We start from the raw sequence: 20,505 nt of genomic DNA on the forward strand, positions 1-20,505 counted from the left end.
AGTGATGAGTGGGGAGTCTGTGGTTGGTGGTCCAGACTGTAGGTTTGATGATAAGCCAACTGATGATCGGTGCAGTCCGGTTACAGCTCCAAGTTAATTCCCTCTGCCTCTGCTTTGTGTTTCAGCCAATCCAGTGATGCACAGCTGTGTTTAAACAGCACTGACAGGGTGGCAGGCCTGTTTCTTGTATCAAAAAAAAAAAAATACGAGTGATTTAGTTTTTTGATATACTTTGTACTGTCTATTTTGATATAGCAGGACTTTGGCACCAAAACTCCAGCCCTCTCTTCCTCCCTTTGTGTTTTCACTTGTGAAGCAAGAACTTCTCATTAAAAGACTCATGAAAGTAGCTTTCATGAGTCTTCAGTGGCGAGTAAAAAAAAAATAAAAAAATCTTGGAGCTTCTTTTGATCTAAAACAACAGGGTGAGACAGCATCAGTATTGTGTTGTCATAATACATCCTGAATTGGTAGCTGTATTATTTTCATCTATGATGACTCGCCTTTCTCTTTCTGTGGTTGTCTTTGCAATTGTCTTGTCACATAGCCTGAGTCATTCTGACAGATTCCAGAGCGGTGGCACAAAGAGCTTCTTTTAGTTTGACAGATTTCTCATGAAGACCCCAGACATGCTTTATCGAACCATGATTACATTCAGGTTATCATCTGTATCTTTTCTCATGCCAGCTGGCCCAATACTGACTAACAAGACTCTGCCCACAATTGCTTCCTCTTGTACACAACAATAAACAAGATGAGGAGGGAATATGTGCTTCCAATTTCTTATAAAGTAAATCTTTAGGGAAATTGGAAGGTTTGAGGCTGAGATGCAAGATGTCTTTTGGTTTATTTACAGAAAAAAGCAATTTCAAAAAAATCAAAAACTACCAGGGTGAAAATTGTTAGCCTGCCTGATGCTAATAGTCTGTTGCATATCCTTTTTACTGGATAACAGGCTGCAGTTGTTTGCTATGGTTTCAACGAGTCTCACACACATCTCCTGAATAATCCCAGCCCATTCTTCTATTCTCCTCCAGATGTAATGGTCTTCTGACACGGACCTTTGTCTTTAGTTCATCCAACAGATTTTCAGTGGGATTTAATTCAAGGCTTTGTGCAGGCCAATCAGTAACGTTCACTTTGGTCTTCTGAAGGTAATTCTTCACCAGCGTCTTGTTGGAAGAGGAAACAATGACCCAGACCCAATTTTGCTGCTGACTGCTCTATTTTACATCCACCATTGTGTATCACAGTGTTTTAATATATTCACTGGTCATTTCATTAGGTATAAAATGATATAATGCTGGTACAGGGTTTGACACTCTTCCTATAAGCTAATCTTTAAGTGACCCACCCTGACTGGTAAGTTCCCAGACATGTAAAATTACCAGGGTTTTTCTTAGAAGATAAAGTTTTCCAGACCAGAGAACAATGATCAAGAAGGAAATAAGTGGTGCCTTAGTTTATAGTTAGTTATCACTCCTTAAGTTACATCTTGCTAGTACTGGGTTGGACCTCCTTTTGCCTCCAGAGCTGCTTTAATTCTTCCCAGCATAGAATGATATAAGATTATAGGGTTATAGGATATTAATTTATAAATCCGTCTTTTAATTTTTCAAAAATATATATGCGTATATGTTTTATGCTCACAATATATAATATACCCCACAATATATTATTTGCAGTCATGTTTTAAGACATCATTAGTAGGTTGGATGGTTGAAATTTGTTTTGAAAAGTGGAAGCTAACCCAAATATAAAAATAAAAAGAATTTCTAAATTACAAAAATGGTTTTATTTGTCCAAATTTTCAACCTCTGAGCCTCGAGGATTTCGCTCGCACTGACCCAGTGACTGGGTCTTTTGCTTTTTGTCAACAGAAGTAGTCTGGAGAAAAACTTCCCATTTGGATATGCCAGGTTTCCCATGAGCCAGGATATTTTAATGTTTTTTACAGCAGTGAACAAATGGGTGAACAGTACAGAAAAGAGGTCTCATGTATGAAAACTATGTCAACAGTTGTAGCTCTGCCAGCATTTAGCACCTGTTTGGAACACCGCCCCTTTAAGCATTAACACTTGTGTTGTATTACACTCGAGCGGAACATTATCCCTCATTACAAGCTCCTCTAACACCGTGAACAAAAGAACAGAACACTGGCCTGACTGTAATGACACTGCCTGCTAGGTGTCATTTGGCTCTAATGGTTTCCTCTGTTGTCTACGACTACAGCACTTGTTATTTATACTTTCCACAGTGCAGCTAGAACAGGTTGCTGTTGCCATCTTTCAGGGTTACATTTAATTGTGCACATTTTCTTCATATTGTCCATCAGACTATATTTTATTATAGTGTTTGGCAACCCGAATGGTGGCTACTACAAATATTTATACACAAGGCTTTTTGAGTGCAACTTGTTCATGTGTGGCTTGGACACTAAAATAATTCAAAGTAGACATAATGACTGGAAAGTGACTCATTCTGTTTACTCTTCAGATCTTGATATTGCATAACTGGCTTAGTAGAAAAATTACTAGTTGCCAGTTTTTTAAATATATGGTGATTTGTATACATTTGTTAGTTCAAAGGAGAAATAGAGGGGACAAAACACCTTCATTACTTCATGCTTTGACCTGTCGTCCTCATTTTGGGCTCCATAGTCTTATGTTTGTACTCTGCTACAGTAGCTTTGGTTAATTCACATTCAAGTAATCCTTACTTCTTCTATACTGGGCCTCGGTGCAGACTATCAGTTCATCCTCTGTCTGAAAGAAGCTATTTTAGCTCGTCTTGCTTAAAGGGCACCTTTACTTTAACCCAAGTTTGTTTTTGATTGGATGCCTCTTGCAAACAGAACATTTGAACAGTAGATAGGTGCACTTCACAGCGAGACCTATAACCATTATAAAGGACATCTCTTCTCTTTGACATCTCGTCTCCAAAGCAAAACAGTGGAACTACACATGTCTGCCTCTAAAATTCTAATCAAAGCAGCTCTGAGCATTTCTGCTGTAGGGCATGATTTTTCACACAGAATCGCATAAGGGTATTTATGGATGAATACGACACTTAAAAAAATGAAAAAACGGAATCTGTAAGTTGGCGTATGCCCTGTAGCTTTTGAACGAGGTTGCACTGACTCAAAGTTCAGAAGAGGAAGGGCTGTGAAATGTGAGATAACAGGAGTGGATCGGATAGCGGCCACACACATTAGTTAAACATCTCCCTTCTCATGTTCTCCAATCCCCACATCCTCGTCCTCATTACTGTCTTCTCTGGATATTTCCCAAATTTTTAATAGTCTTTCCTTTCTTTTCCAACATACACTTCAGCTCTAAACTCGCTGCTTATTCTTCCATGCTATTTTGCTCGTGTTGTAAGATCTTTTGACACCCCCCGCCACTTTGATCCATCTTCTTTTCATCACTCCCTGTCAGTCCCACCTTCCTTTTATCCTGGTACTATAGGTATTGTACTATCTTGTCTCTCTTGTGTTTATTGTTTCTTCTCGTCATTTGATAACATCAGATTCTGTTCATCTTTTATTATTTCTTTAAGAACCAAGGCCCAGAGCTCAATTGCTCCTGTCTTAGGTAAAAAGAAAAAAAGATTAAAACAAGATTTATATGAAAGCATTCTGGGATCAAATTGCAAATCAGAATGTTTTTCTAAACTTTCTGAAGGTTGGACAGACTTAAAAAAGTATGCTGTTGTCTTCTAAACTCATTAACAAAGGAATGGGGTAATTTTTTTTCTCCTTTTTTCATTACAGAATACAGTACACTGTAAAAATGCATTTATTAACAATAAAAATAAGACAATTTGAGCACACATACTCTAGAAAGTATAGCTGCATGTTTGTTTTTGAGGTGGGCAATTTTGGTTTAATTCAGCTGAGAGGAGGAACGAGAGCTAACCATGACAAGAAAATGCTTTCGCGTAGCTTCAATCAGGAAACAGTCAAATGAGCTACTTGTACAAAGGCAGAAAAACCTTTAAAGCTTTCCTTGGGGAGTTTTTGATGAATTGAAAACACAACAGCGTGATGTTTATGAGAACAGGTCTGCATTCTGTTTGTGTCGTGCACACACGCACGACACAGACAGATGCCGTACAGCTTCCTACATATTTAAGATGCTCTGCTGATCAGTGGGAGTAACAGAAGTAAAGAAGCAGGAGTAGAAAGGACGAAGACAAATAAGCCTAGAAGCTAGTGAACATGGATGTAAACAATGTTAGACTCGAAATGTGTGCTGGCTCATTTGCGAGACCTCAAAGACACCCACACTGTGTTGTGGTGAGAAACCCTGGATGCACTCCTAACATTGTCAAGACAACTCAACGGGGTACCTTTAAGATTAGATACTGATGCGTAAAAGATGGTATTGCAGTGTACTGCTTTTATATCAAAATAAATCATATTTGATTTAAATCTTTGGCACACTCCCATAGATCTGATCACAGTAATAAATAACATTTATTCATTAAAAAAACAAATAAATATCAATAACTTAATATATTCAAGATTTCATAAATACATCTCATATGTGTGACGTTTTGTGTAACTTATGTGCTGTACAGTAGACAGAGTGAGTTGGCTGAATGTGTGACTGTGACTGAGTATAGATGGGAATATCAAATCCCACATAGCCAAGCTGTAGGCTGTAAAGGAAGCCATAGAAGCTGTAACCGTGCCGAGGTAACTCTTAAAAGTAATTTCTCTGGGGTGAAAACTTGTGTAATGCCACTTCCTGTTTATTTACTCCTATACTGCTAAATCCAAGTCATAAATCACCACATGCCAAAAAGCTTCCGTGAGTGAAATCAAAACAAAAGAAAAAAAAAAAACACTTAACATTATACCACTATAGAGTGGGAGTATAAAAAGTTAAAATTACACAAAGCCTGACAAGTTGCACTCCCTACACGCAGCCGCATCTTCTGGCGGAGTGCTTCCTCACGGTGTGGTAAACCAGGCTGTCGTCCAGAAACGAGAGATCGTCGTCGAACGCTATTGGCCGACAGCAAGCCTGAGGGGGCACGTCTTTGGCGGGAAGCCTCCTGTTGTGAATGAGTTTGTAAAGGATTTTGTCGTAGTTTGTCTCTGACTTTCTGCACGGTCCTGAGCAATACCTGAATATCATTTCCTCACTGGAGCGGTAGCCCAGACCGAGGTCAGACACGTTGAGGTGGATCTGTTTTAGCACGCAGCCCTGTCCTCTACCACCGCCTCTAATCTTCCCACCTGCGCCAGCACCTCTAGATCCTCCTTCTCTTCTGTTACTGTTTCGCTGGCTTGTCCTTTTCCTCTTTCCCCTTCTATGTCGGGTCCTGCTGTCAAAGTTATCTTTGGAGGGGGAAGAGATGGGGACGGCAGCGGCGGTGGTGCTGGTGGTGGAGGTAGATGAGGACACAGTGAGCGAGGAGGAGCGACGCATTCTACTGATGGTTACTTTGATGAAGTTCACCACATCTTCAAACTCATTTGGGAGGGGCTCCTCAGTGGTGTCTGAAACCAATTAAGAGACATGTATAAGGCTGGACAGAACACACTGTTTCACTTCTACACACCCCACTGGCTTTTGAACACATGCAGTGCTGTGTCACTAAACTACACATGCACATCTTTAAATGATACAGAGGTCTCTTCTGTGGAGGAAATACTGATGGGGTGGATTTATGTGTCTTACCAATGAGTCCCATTGTCACCAGACGCTTTTATGTTTAAGTGGAATTAAACAATGAAGACAACACAGCTACTATGTAGCCTCGTGGCACAAGTTACTAGATGGAAAATGAATTCCTAATTATTACCACTTGAAGTTATTCTTCTGAGTGGAAAAAAGAGAGGCATTCATCTGCCAATAAACTGAGTATGATTAGACGTGTAACTGCAAAGGTTTTAAGACCATGATCAATCTGAATCAAATATCGTTCAGCATAAAATTAAAGAAATTTTAAGTATAAGCAACTTAACTGGTGATCACTTACACATGTTTTCTATTTGTTGTTAGGTTTGCCAATTTTTGATTTTTTTTCTCTTTCTGGTGGACACATCACCATCACATCTTTAAGCAATTCACACAAATCTCATTGCAAATGACTTATCGGGTTTGCGCACTTTCGCTACCCTCACATTTGTCTCCTCCAGCCAGCGTTTCGTCCCTGTTTGCGGTATCCGCGCGGCTCATGCTCGTTGAAGAAATAGACAGGCCGATCTGAACGGGCGGGAGCTCGGGGGGACTCTCGGCGACGCGCCCTCTCCTCTTGGTGGACGTGGGCTGCTGCGGGCTCTGGAGCAGCGGGCTGGCGTAAACGGCACACAGCAGTATCAAACAAGTGGTTAGACTATCCCATAACTTCATTGTCCACTTCAGTCCGACAGCAGGACATGGCGCGATGCAAAATCAACAGGTATCATCTGGCAAAAGCGCTCCACGGACGTGTAATAGTTAGACTCATCAGAGCTACTGCCAGTCCAAATGGTGGTGATCGACCGTGCGCACTGCAAACTGCACGCAATCACTCACATGCCAGCTGGACAGCGAAACGCAATGTGGCGCAACATTCAGGGCACAGACGCGCAAACGCAAATCAGCGGCTCCTCTCTGAAGTTGAGTCCAAAACGGGTCCAACAACACTTTAACGATGAAAACCTTTTTTTTTCAGTCACTGTTTTCATTCAACATAGTTCCTGTTGCTGACTTCGGGCCATCTCTCTCACCATCAATCCTGACTGAGCTGCGAGGAAAAGCGAGAGAGCTGGGGAGTGCTGGTGACGTGCGACGGTCCATCCTCTGCTTCTTCCTGTCTCCACCCCATGCATGGGAACTATGCAGAAGGATGGAGGCCACAGACAAGACAGAAGCTGAAGTGTGGAGTTGGTGAGAGTTAAAGAGTTATATCACCAAGGAAATCTAGAAATGGTCCTCAGATGGGAGGGAGAAGTTCCATTCTTTTCGAACCAGAATCCCCATCCTGCTTTTCGACTTGGGTTGATATTGGACGGAAAACATTTTTCCAATTAGCCAGTCAAAACAAATCGAATAGATTGTGTCGCTCCTGATGAAGACCATGTGCTTGAAATCCCACAGTTCTCCACTTAATGTACTTCAGTGCCATTTAATTTCTAGAAGTTGATGTGAAAACCCTTAGGCCAAGCATAACTGCGCCAGTAATTTCTTGTGTAAACCATTTTCTCTCCCACATTAAGAGCTAAAATATGTCATTTTTAATCACGTTATGTCCGAGGAAAACTGTAGATTTCTCTTCCCATTTGTTCCTTTGTTGGTTTGTTTAAGGCAGATATTAAGAACTAATGGTCCAGTAGTCCAAAAGAACAGTTAAAAACAAATTGTCAAACATGTACGATGAGTAATTTTGTTTATAATTAATACAGACATGTGTGGATAAGCTAAGTGAGTGGAGTAAGTGGGTCAGGTTGCCTCCTCCACACTTGAGTGAAAAAGAGAAAGTCGGTTTTCATATCTGTTAGCTTGTTAGCTTATCCTTTTGAACATTATTATTAAATGCATAAGGAACAGGGAGTTGATGAAAATCAGAATGATATCCAGTGACTTGATCTGAGGGCTTTGACGTGAAACACTCAGTGAAGCACTCAGACAGCTGTGATGCTTAAAAGCTCTTTAGTAAGGATAAATGTATAACATAAACTGCATTTTCTTATATGATTCAAAGTCCAGATTGAAAAAAAAAAATAATATGAAAATTATAATGGGGTTAATAAATGCTTTAGTTCGGATTCAAACAGCAATCCTTTGGCTCAAGTAACCTTAGAGGGTGTGTGTTTTATTGTCAGGGCTTACATTTTAAAACAAATCTGCTTTGTTTCTAAATAAATAAATTAAATTTTTTTTTATTTATATAGCACCTTTCAAGACAGAATCACAAAGTGCTGCACATAAGATTACAAGTCACAAAAAGATTTAAAAAGAGAAAATAAAACAGGCAAAAAATTAACCAAAAGCAGTTTTAAAAAGGTGAGTTTTGAGTTGTTTTTTAAAAACAGCTACTGAGTCCACAGTTCTTAATGTTTGGGGGAGAGAGTTCCACAGTCTCGGGGCCACAGTGGCAAAAGCTCTATCACCCTTAGTCCTCCTCTTAGTATTTTTTAAAGCAAGTAAGCCCTGATCAGATGACCTCAAAGACCTGCTAGACAGGTCTTCTTCACTATTATGCATAAGAACATGATTGTTCAGTTTCTCAGGTTTTTTTCAAAAAAAAAAAATCATTGCAGATAAATTGTAATCCCCTGGTTTGGTACACACAAGGCTTTTCCAAAAGAACATCTTTCCATTTCCTCCATCGCAGGTAGGCCTTATATTTTACAGCGGCCCATGAACAAGGCTGATGTGAAATACACTTATCCGAAGCAGCATATGCAGATGTGTAAACATGCGTACGGGTCCGTGCACCCTTGAACTGTAGTGTTTCGTGATGAATCATGTCTGTGTCAGTGTATGCCTGCGACAGCCACATTGTATTGTAATCACCTGACTACAGTGAACATGCAAAAGCGATTTGAGCATCTGAGTATGCAGTAACTGTAAAGTCATGCACAATAACAGTCTTCTTCCACTCGTGTTTTTAGAAGTTAGCCTACTAATTACTCAGAAGAGGCTTCCCTTTCCACTGACTTGCTCACTTAAATACCCTGTTCTCAAGCAATTACGCTCGTGCCAAGCAACAAATACATCAAACAGATGTTCATTTCCCTTTTTGAAAGGCATGGGGGCTGCTTGGGAGCTGCTCTGTACTCAAATCTGTCAGTCATTTTGAGAGTTTAGTTCGACTCACATGCAATAAGCTAATTGTGCTGTGTTATTCCACCCATCATTGCTGGCCGAGGTGAAACTGAGGCCCCAAAATGGCTCGTGATGGCAAAATTTGGTTTTAAGTAAGAAGATATTATATTAATGTACTTAGATTTAAAATTTTAAGAAAAGACTGGGTAATATACTGGATAAAGGCATGTGTTGCCGTCTTAATGACCATTGTTTTCATCTCAGTTTAGTTGTATTAGTTGAACTAATTCATGTCTCCTATATCAGTTTCTCTTCACAGGTTCCCTGTTGAATCCAGAATTTAATCTAAAATCCTTCTTTTGACATACAAATCTTATCTTAAAGACCTCATAGTATCATATCGCCCTAAGAGAGCCTGCAGCTTGCTTGTGGTTCCTTTGATATTTCAAAGTACAATAGGAGGTAGAGCCTTCAGCTTTCAGGCCACTCTTCCGTGGAACCAGCTCCCAGTTTGGAACTGGGAGATGGATACCTCTCTGCTTTTAAGATTAGACTTAAAACACCGATAAAGCATCTAGTTAGGGCTGGATCAGATGACTTTCTAACACAATAGGTCTTTCATCCTGTCTCTCTCCCCTCATCCCCAAACAATCTGCTGGAGGTTTCTTCCTGTTTCTTCCTGTTTAAAGGGAGTTTTTCTTTCCCACTGCCACCAAGTCCTTGCTCATAGGAGTCATTTGATTGTGGGGGTTTCCTCTTTACCTTACAATATAAAGCACTCTGAGCTGACAGTTGTTGTGATTTTTTGCTATATAAATATAATTGAATTGAAAACAATATTGACTTACATCCCATTTAATGAAATACATGGTCAGAATAATCATTACATGTAATATTGTTTAATACAAAGTTGGACAGCACATATGAAAAAAATTATAATGATCCCACTTTTGCTATGACAGACTGATGGAGTTCATCATGGAAAGAGTAAGTTATGCGTAGTAAATATTCATAGCAGTACTTACTGTACAAACTGTTGCAGAAACAAGAATGGTAATAATTTTATGTTCAAAAGTCCATCCATCCATCCATCCATCCATCCATCCATCCATCCATCCATCCATCCATCCATCTATCTTCTTCTGCTTAACCAGGGCTGGGTCACAGGGCCAGCAGCGTAAGCAAAGAAGCCCAGACCTCCCTCACCCCGGCCACCTCCTCCAGCCTTTCCGGTGGAGCACCAAGGCGTTAGCTGAGAAATATCCTCCTCCTAGGGCCTCCTCCGGGTGGGACAAACCCTGAACACCTCACCAAGGAGGCATCCTTATCAGATCCTTGAACCACCTCACCTGGCTCCTTTTGATGTGGACGAGCAGCGGCTCAACTCTGAGCCCCAGATGGCTAAACTCCTCACCCTATCTCTAAGGGAGAAAACAGTCAAACCTTGGGAAAAGCTCATTTTCACTGCTTGTATCCGCAATCTCTTCTGCCCAAAGTTCCTGACCACCGCTGAAAGTGGGGAAGTAGACTGACCAGTAAATTGAGAGCTTTGCTTTTACACTCAGCTCTCGCTTCACCACGATGAACCGCTATAGCGTCCACATCACTGCAGCTACACAGCAAATTCAAAAGTGTTAAATGTTTTGGTGTTAGTAGTCTTAGAGTTAATTTTACTCTAAGTAGAGTCACATGCTTTTAATGTAACTCTGAGGTGTAAAATGATAGTAGTTAAAATCGAGTGTTAAAAATGAGTGTTTCTATTTCAAATCTGGAGGTGTTACAATGGAAACATTAACTCTTGACCTCTTAACTCTGAACTCCTAGAGGGGCTATGACACTAATAGAGTAAATTCACAGACTCCGCCCCCAGCACGGCTCCGATCGAAGCTGAAGTGAAGCCGTTTCAGAACATTTTGCTCTACATATTTGAGTTGTTTGCCATGCTTGGTAAGTCATTTTTTCAAAGATTGTTTCAATTATTATTATTAGCTTTTACTTCTGTGGCTCTTTGGAGTTGAGACAAAGCTGTGTGAAAGGCATTAGCCATGTTGCTCGCTGATAGCACCGCTCGCTGTTTTAGCTAGCTGAAAGGTATTGTTTTCGGCAAATACCACAGCCTTGAAAAAAAGTTTGCATGTGAATTTTCGGTTAAATCTTTTGGTCAAATACACCTAAAACAATGTCTAGAATGTGAAATGTTGGTATAATGGTGCTACTTGAAGCCTGAAAACGATCTCCCATAAAAAACGAGCAAACAGCAGTAGCAGATGTCCTGACTGGGTTCTACGTTAGCATTTAGATCCCTCCAGAGTTTTGTGCACACGGTTTAGGTAAAAATGAAAAAGGTTGAGGTTTTACATTTAGTTCAGTACTACCTGTTGCCTGTGTCCTTATCTTTTGGGAAAATACTTTACACAAGTAATGTCTCAAAAAGGATTCCCTTTTTTTTTTTTTTTTTTTTTTTTCACTGTGCTGCAATTGATTTGTGCCATTAATTAGTGTCAACTAATTTTTATTCAATCTCCACATAGGATATGCTTGTGAAGATGGAATATGGGGGAGAGCAGAAGTGCGTTGAAGTTCCACAAAGTGATGAATGAAGGACATGCATATTGTATTTTGTATTTATTGAAATAAGTGATGAGAATGCTGTTATTTGCATTTACCAGCTCACCTATGTCAGACCTTTTGATAAACGAAATTCTAATGAAAGTGAGAACATGTACACTGTTACATCTTTCAGAAAATGTTTTGAAATTGTGGTGCACGGTTCAGAATAAATGTTTTTCAAAAACCATTGCGTCTTTTTAGTAAATGTTTATTTCCAAAAGAAATTTCTAGAAGTTCAGAACAGTAAAATTCCCGCTTTTTAGAATTAATTAGAAGATAACTCTTACGTAGTTAAACTAAAATACTCTTTGAGAGTTAATATATAAACTCTTAACACCAAGTGTTAAATTATCAACTCCAGAGAGATTTGGTGTTTAACACTAAATCAGAGTTAACATACCAACTCTCCAAAAAGAGTTAAATTAACACTCTCTGGTGTGGACCCATATAGACACTTTAAAAGTGTTGAAATCAAATCTGACAGTGTTAATTTGGACATGCTGGATTTGCTGTGTACTGCACCAATCTGTCTGTTTGTGAACAAGACCCCGAGCTATTTAAACTTCTCCACTTGGGGCAGGAACTTGTCACTGATACGGAGTGGGCACTACACCTTTTCCAGCTGAGGGCCACGGCCTCAGACTTGGAGGTGCTGATTGTCATTCCTGCTGCTTTACACTCAGCTGTGAACTGCTCCAGTGTGGGGAGGAGGCTGTCACCAGATGAAGCCAGAGATGAGTGTCTGAGACCACCTAAGTGAAAGCCTTTTGCCAATTGGCTATGATAAAAATTATGAAGAGATTGGTGACAAAAGGCAGCCCTGGCGGAGTCCAACGCCTATCGGAAATGAGTCAGACTTATTGCCCTGTGGACTAAGCTCTTGCAAAGGTTGTATGAGGATTGTATGGCCCGTAGCAACAGGCCAGACACCCCATACTCCTAAAGCTCCTCTGACAGAACACCCAGAGGGACACGGTCGAATGCCTTGTCCAAGTATCTCCAAATATAGACTGATATATGTAAGCTTGTTTCTGTCTCAAAAGAAGAAAGCAGGCCATGCATCAGTCAAAATTTTACGTTGTCTTAAAATTTCAAGTTATTTTCTTAATTTTGGGTCATTTTCTTAGGAATTGAGTGAGTAAGTTGAAACTGAGATCCCTAACTCTACTTTCTTTTTTAGGCAATTTACTTTACAGATTTAGGATACATCCTGGTGCAGAATCATTATTTAATTAGAGAATTATTATCTCTAAGATTGACAGGAGGTGGACAGGAAGTTGTCCTTCAGTCCGTTTTTATGCATTTACAAGTAGTTTATTCTCCCACTTAAACAAAAGTTGTTGTTTTTTTTTGCTATAGCAGAGTTCTGTATCTTGTAACAAATACAAGATACTATTTGGTTATGTGTAAACATAACCAAATAGTTTTTAGTGCCTAGACCTAAACAAGCAATGCGTAAAAAACAAATAAAAAAAAAACAAACCCAAACCTTCAAGTGAAAAGCAAAAAAAGCACAATGCCCCCAAAACAGCTGACAAACAAACTCTACTAGGACCTCTAAGATCTCCTAACACTGACTTTTTAGATATTTGAAGGAGCTCTGCTGTCACTCTAGGTGCAGCCAGCGGCATCAGAACCAAAGGACACCCTGTGTGTATCATTGTGACACCAACAGCATCTGACAGAACAGCTGTATCGGACACAGTCTTTCAGTCACAGTGAAATATTTCATTAGCTATTTAATGAATTTTGGTAAACATACCCATGAGGACCAGATAATATTGGCTTGTGCTGTTGGTGAGCCCCATATTTCATCTAGCTCAAAACAATTTTTTTCCTAACATCTCCAGCATCAGCATTTTGTGTTTGTAGTTATTGTTAGCATGCTAGCACACTAAGATGATGTCTTACATGCTAAATATCAGCATCTTGCTCTGCTTGTGTAACAATGTTAGCATGCTTACATTACCTATGGGTTTAACGTGCTATTTAAAGTTAAAGTTTAGACTCACATAGTTGCTAACACGCATGTTTTATATATGTAAGGTAGATATACACTGACGGGCCAGGTTGTGTAGTTTCTTATTGCTAAGGTATTCATGAGCATCCTTTAAACTCAATAAATGAGAGACAGCCACTTCACTTTTCTTTCTCTTTATTTTGGAGATCACCTTTAGACATTTCCACAAATAAAAAAATGAATAAATAAATCAATAAAACCGTACATCAGACATTTCATTGATCGAGTATTATGCAAATATATTTCAAGTTAAACTACACACTTTTGTTCTTCAGAACCAGCTCACCAGTTCTGTTAAATGTTTAGATTTCAGATCAGCACAGAGAAGGAAAAGCTAAAAACAGTTTAATTTTCACACTGAACACACTTCTGCACACTGATGAACAAACATCAGACACAACAACCATATCAAAGTTAATTCAGTCTGCTGAATTAAACCTTTATTTTTTCACAAAATAGCCCGTGAATGAATGTAGCCCATAATTATCTTGCACTTATAGGAAGATTATAGAGGACTTTAATATTTCAAAGGACGTGCTACATTAGAGCTTGTTGCCCCATCCGAAATACAAACAAACAAAAAACCTTCCCTGCTGGTGATGTTACATCTACTTGTACATTTGTGTGGTGTGCAAATCATTGAATAGGTTGTAAGAAGCACCCCCTTGGTGAGCCATTGCAGTGTTTAGAGAGTAATCTACACCATATGTAGTTCGGTGCTGCTGCAGCCTCGAGCTGCGAGCGATCAGACTACGGGAGCTGTGAATGTGGATGCTGTCTGCTGAGCTGAACCGCAGGGACTTGGCTCAGAAATGTTAAAGTAAGGTCAGTAACAGTTATTATGCTTAAGCAAATAAACCATTTACTCTGTAATTGTCTCCAGTTTTGTGACTGTGAGTTATTGTGAAATTGTTGTTTGCTGCAAAATCCAAACGTCTGACTACATTTTGGAAGTTGGAATTTCAAGTACAGATATGAACCGGTGGAACAATGAACCCAGATGTTCTGGTTCTTTACACACTTGCATGCAGGAGTCTGATCCTGCCACTAGTGGACACTGTAAATCACTGCTATCCACATTAAATATGGTACACAATGTGCAAATTTACAGCATATTTGTAAAACCCACACTTTGAGTAATCTCTTACTCACTTACTTACTTACTTACTTTCATTTCCTGAAACGTCTCGCAGACTCGTGAACGATCTCCTTTTCTGAAACACAAACAAACAAGCAAAAATCATATTCTGTTGTTGTAAAAATACAAGTAGTATAATATAGTTCACCAAAAAAAATCAAAAGTATATGCCTGATTAATTTTCCTACACATTTTTAATAAAACATGGCAATAAAACAATGCTTCAACAAGTGTATTTGATATAAAATAACTGATATAAATATTTGAAGGTGGATGATGACAGCACCCCAGAGGTGTTGGGGAACTTAAAACTTTGTTTCTATTCAAAACCAAACTGAAATTAATTTGTATTGACATTTTAATGATCTTCATGGTGTGGTGAGAAAGAACCAATTAGTTCCTCTAAAACACGTCACGGTCTTTTGACTTCAGGGCAGCCTACTGTTTTTCTCATTAAGCTCCACAATTTTCTAAACCATCAGTCTGGTTGATTTGCTTCTACAGATTAAAATGAAGAGTACGAAAAATAATTTCTTGGAACAAGGCTAATGTTAAGGCTATCTTGTCTCTTGTGTGTCATAGTCTGAGTCAGCCTGGTGAGAAAGAGAAAGAGAAAACTAACCTTGTTGATTAGTTAATATATTCATTAGGTTATTAACAAAACATTAATTGATTGATGACAGTACTGAGAATTCTATGGCTTTGTTAGTGGATGCTGCTGTTTTATTCTCATTTCTGTCTCTCTAACTCGGCGTTTTCCTGTGTATTTGCATTTGTCCAGGAGATGGAACCATTGAGTTCCTCACTGGGCCAAACAAAGTGAAACCTCACTATCCTCCCCAAGCTTGGTGACAGGCGTTTTAGGCTTTAGTGGCAATGTACAATATAACTATCAAGTAGTTTGAAACTTTTATACTGATTTATAATGTCACAACTCAAAACCTCCTTTGGATTTTGCCTATAATTTCACTTCTTTCAGGACTGAACTAAATTGTGATCCTTGAGCCTCATTATGCAGACACCAGACTTTATTGCAGTTCAGCTTATTTTTTGCTGTTTACAAGCTCTACATATCCCAACTGTCAACCCTGACACTGGTTAGGATTGAAAAGAATCTTTTGTATCATCTAAATCAAACAATTTTTTTTTTACTATGTCACAATGGAAATATAGTGCAGAGAATTAAGATTTCATTGATAATATTCCCACACAACCATAGGGTTCACAAAGAATTGCCCAAAACAGAGAAAATCTACAGTTCTATGGGCAAAACCTTGTTGATGTCAGAGGTTACAGGGGAACGGTCAGACTGTTTTAGAAGACACATGTGGACAACTTAAAAGAAAAGGAATTAACTCAGCTTAGATTATGCATTATTAGAGTGTGTATTATTTGGAGGCCTGTGATTCAGACTCGAAGCATAATCAGTGATAAACTACATATTATGAAGGGAAATATGCACAGAATGAAGACCTGTTAACTCGTCAGAGTGTATATGTTGTTCTAATTGTGTTACAGAGCCATGACTTCGCTCATTAGAACTGAAGAAGCTTCTGAGATGAGAGGAAGTCCAGTTGCTTTTCTCTCCGAACTCCTTGGATTACCATCACCTGGATGACTGAGACCCTACAAAGACATCCCTTTAAAAGGACTGCCATTGCTAACTGCAGTCAAGACTTAGTCAGCTGTCCTCTTTGAGTGAGATATCAGAGAGGCATTGGCTTTGCAGTGGTATATCGGTGCAAAATTTGCCTCTTTGTCATCATTTCTTTTTGTCGGCATGCATACCTGGTCCAGCGTGAGCTCGCTTTGACGTTGTCATAAATGTAAAATGTAAAAAGGTCATTTCTTCCATCTTTGGCAGCCCTCTTTGTTACATAAAGTGTGGGCTGGAAGTAAGTAACATATGACGTAAATGTCAAATAATTTAAAACTGTGTCACCTCTCCATAACTGCATTATTTCTAAGTTGGCAGAGTGGTGTATTTTCTCTTATGCACAGTCAAAACACACACAAATTAATTAAAAATTCAATTACTGAATTAAAACTGAGCAGTAGAGTAGGTTGTCAACTTGTTGTTTTGTCCGCATGTTGAAGTGTCTGTGGGAAAGATACCGTGTGAGTTGATGCATGATAGGTAGAAAGCATTTAAGGCAATAAAGAACTGTATGAATGTGTGCATAAATGGGAGAGGGTGGCTGTTAGTCTAAAAGCACTTTGAGCAGAAAAGCATATGTCTCATATAAGTCACAGTCCATTTATCATTTACAGGTCCTCTTTTGCATGAACACGGTTATAAAATTTCTCAGTTCTAGACCTACAGGCTGTGTCTGTCTGCACGTTTACATCATGGCTCCACACAGAACCATATTCAGGGCAACTGTTAAATCTGATCGTGAGACCTCACAAAAATGGAAAAAGCTGAGTGAAGATTGGTGACCAGCTGAAAGTCATTAGAAAGACTGTCTCAGTGGTAATCAGGAGGTGTAGAACAAGCCATCAAAGCCATAGCCACAAAATGACACCGCTGACAGCTGTAAAAACACAGACGGGCAAGTGATTCACACTTTGCACAAGAGTTTATGTGAGATTTTGGACAACTTCTGAAGATTATCCAAGTTACAGATACACTTGCTTGCAAGAGCAAGAACACACAAATATAAAAAGATATATTTTGGGAAAATAAGAGCACTTATTCATCTCAAATGGGTTCCAGTGTGTGTGCCACAAATCCATACAGCCATAACAAATGTAGTCATAGTATAGAGGTGGTAGTGGTGTTGAATATATGGCATTTATAGATTGCACCATGAGTGCCTGTGACCTTACCAAAATACCAGCTGTCCAGATTAGTCTCCAGAAGCTCACCAGAAGAGGAGGATTACAGCATGATAATGACCCAGAGCACTTTGCCAAATATATATGAGCATTTTAAAAGTGTAAAAATCTAAAAACTGAAAAAAAGGCCCTTTGGCAATGCACTGAAACCCAGATTTCACCCAAAACTGTAAGCTGAGCAAGTATACTACCCGACTTGAATCTAATGGAACATATTTCTGGCATTTTGAAGATAAATGTAGAGTGGCATATCCCCTACAGAAAGGGGCAGCTGAAAATATTTGGAAAGCATCTTTCCTAAAACCTGCGCAAGGCTGGTATCCTCCTTCCCAAAGAAGACTGAACCTTCATGACAAATAAACATAGTTATATGAAGTATTAGATAAAAACTAAAGATATAAAGGTGCATTTCTATTGTTGCAATAGCACAAAAATAAACCTAGAAGTAACAAAATTACTACAAGGTGTTATAGTTTTTAATTATATGACATTTAATACACAGGGACCTCACTTCTGTTGTACATTGTGTTATAAAACCGGTCAGAAAGTTAACATTTGGGTGCAGTGCAGTAATTTTCATTTTTGATGACAAACAGTTAAAATTCCATCTACCAAAGTCTGAACTGAACTCTACCTTGTTGCTGAGAGCATACAATCAATATTCCCATACTGACTGAGTGAATAAGAACTGCTGATTTGTTGTAAGGTCTGCTTGCTCTTTTTGAACTTCTACTAAAACAACTGTGGGCAGCTGTGGCTTGATATTCTCAGATTTTTTGTTTTGGTTTCTTTTCATGTTAAATTGCCCTTGGGCAATACACCAAACCCCAGATTGCTCCCAACAGTCAGTCAGCAGCCAACCAACGTAGATGAAAAAATCCTGTGTCTGCAGGTTACTAACCCTTAATGAGTCTTGGCTGTTACTGTAATATTGCTTCTACAATTCCAGGTGTCTGGGACTCCTTTTAAAAGGATGAACTGTGCGTGGAATTATATCAGGTCAGAAATGTATATATGCTCATCATGGTATGTCAGGGTAATTTGGGGCTTTTAATGATTTCTTTGAACTGTTGTTTCTCCAGGGTGGGATAATTGTACAGCATACATCTTTAATAACTTTAAAAACAGGAACTAGGTGCACACAACTTTGAATTTATGTTGGATTTTCTCTAATTGACATACGGTATACCTGCAAGCTCAAATATATGCATACGCTCCCACTAATATTTGGTTAAATATACGTTAAGTTGCATCTTGGCCAAAAACCTTTGTAACATAATTCTGGCATTTGATGGCACTTCTTGGCAGAATTAGTAGAGTTTATGTAAATTGAAGGCTTTCTTGACATGGACCCAGTTTTTAAGCATAGTCCACAAATTTTCAACAGGGTTGAGGTTGGAGCTTTGGGATGAAGCTTAGTGTTCGCCTGCTTTATCTTTTCCAAAGCCAGTTTTGATGTGTGTTGGGAGCGTTGTACCAATGGCAGCAAAACAGCCAAACATCACGATGCTACCACCGACGTGCTTGACAGCTGGTGCAATGTTCTGAGGTTTGAAAGCCTCTCCTTCAATACTCCAAACATCCCGTTTGTCACTGAGGCCAAACAACTCAGTCTTTGTCTTGTCTGAACATATAACCGTTCTCCAGAAGGCACCTAGCTTGTCCATGTGGACAACTGAAAATTTCATTAAACCTTGAAGGTGTCATTTGGCTCAGGGGCTTCTTTCTTGGTCAACACCCTTTCAGTTCATGGTGACGTAAAACGGACTTCACTGTAGATGGTGATGCCAGTGTGTCAGCAGTTTCCAGTTCATGGGAGGCTTGAGCCTAAGTAATTTCCTCTTATTTGAGGGTGACAGTTTGGGCTTCTTCCAGACCTTGCCAACATGGTGACATATCCAAAATAATTTGTACTTAATTCTTTGAACTGATGATCTTGGAATTTGCAGTTGTTTAGAAATGGCTCCAGGAGGCTCCATTCATTGGACTTTACTATTATTTTGAGTATTGATGAATCCAGTAAAACAAACCATTTTTATGCTGGCGAAGATAAACTACCAGTTGTGGTCAGTCATGATGGGAAGTTAACAGGTCTTGGCCTTGTCTAGTTAAAAGGCATTGTAGAACCTTCAGCAACACTTGTATATTTTAACCTGATATTATGCTTTGACCCTGTGCGGATCAGAGAAAATCCCTAATAAATTAAAACTTGCACACCAGGTCTTGTTTTTCTAAAGTCATTAAAGATGTTTGTTGTGCAGTTATTCCAGCTTGGTAGAAGAACTGTTCAAAGAAATCATTAAGAGCAAAAAAAAAAAATAAAATAAATTACCATGACAATCATACCTATGATGATTGTATGCATACTTGTGACCACAACTAAGTGTAGTTTACAGGTAAAACTATGTCTCTGTAGGAATTTATTTTATGCCTCAAATATACATTTTCTATTTCCCACAGGATAAATTTTGTGTGTGTGTGTCAGGAATAAAATACTAGATCAAAATGAGACAAAATTATTTTCAAATTACCTCGCATGGCTTGAGGGATCATTGAATTTTTCATACCTTTTCTGGAGGTGGAATATGGCTGGCAGAGAAAATTAAGCTGAAGTAGATGAGCAGCAGTGAAAATGAAAATAGCCTAACAAATCAGAGTGGTTCCTAGCTGTGGGTTAGATTTTTATCTAGGCTAACTAATATAACAAAAATGGACACCAAAATGGAATCAAGTTACAAAATGTGTTCCTCCAGGTGGATAGTTCGGGTTAATAGGCCCACTGCTGCTGCGCTGACACTAATATGTGTAGGACATGTAATGGATGAAACTACATTTTCACCAAGTCTGTAGGTAATGCCCTTTATCAGCACCAAAAAGTGCCTTGTATTATGTGTGTTATACTTATTTCTTTTTTAGCCCTTCTTTCCTGCCTCCACCATGAGGGTTTAACTCATTCTCTCTCACTCTCACTCTACCTCTCTTTACCGCTCTCTCTCTCTTTAAATCATACAGAGACCCTTCCTCTTGATTAGATTTTACTTCTTTCGGGCTGAGACTCCTACGAAGAACATAATGAATGGTTACGTATTCTCTCGGTAATTTAGTCACACATTAATGGATAACTAACCGTCTCT

General features: G+C 39.1%; 1 protein-coding gene across 1 annotated transcript; it reads right to left on the bottom strand.

Annotated features, from left to right (window-relative positions):
- Positions 1–1,719: 1,719 nt before the first annotated feature.
- LOC146506705 (glial cell line-derived neurotrophic factor-like) lies at positions 1,720–6,820 on the bottom strand. Its single transcript, XM_085181594.1, has 2 exons — positions 6,137–6,820; positions 1,720–5,509 (listed from the first exon to the last, which is right to left on the bottom strand). Exons 1-2 carry the CDS (start codon positions 6,363–6,365, stop codon positions 4,923–4,925), a joined length of 816 nt encoding a protein of 271 aa, XP_085037720.1. The 5' UTR covers positions 6,366–6,820; the 3' UTR covers positions 1,720–4,922.
- Positions 6,821–20,505: the final 13,685 nt, after the last annotated feature.

The sequence above is a fragment of the Neolamprologus multifasciatus genome, chromosome 12, assembly GCF_963576455.1.
Source record: "Neolamprologus multifasciatus chromosome 12, fNeoMul1.2, whole genome shotgun sequence".
NCBI lineage: Eukaryota > Metazoa > Chordata > Actinopteri > Cichliformes > Cichlidae > Neolamprologus > Neolamprologus multifasciatus.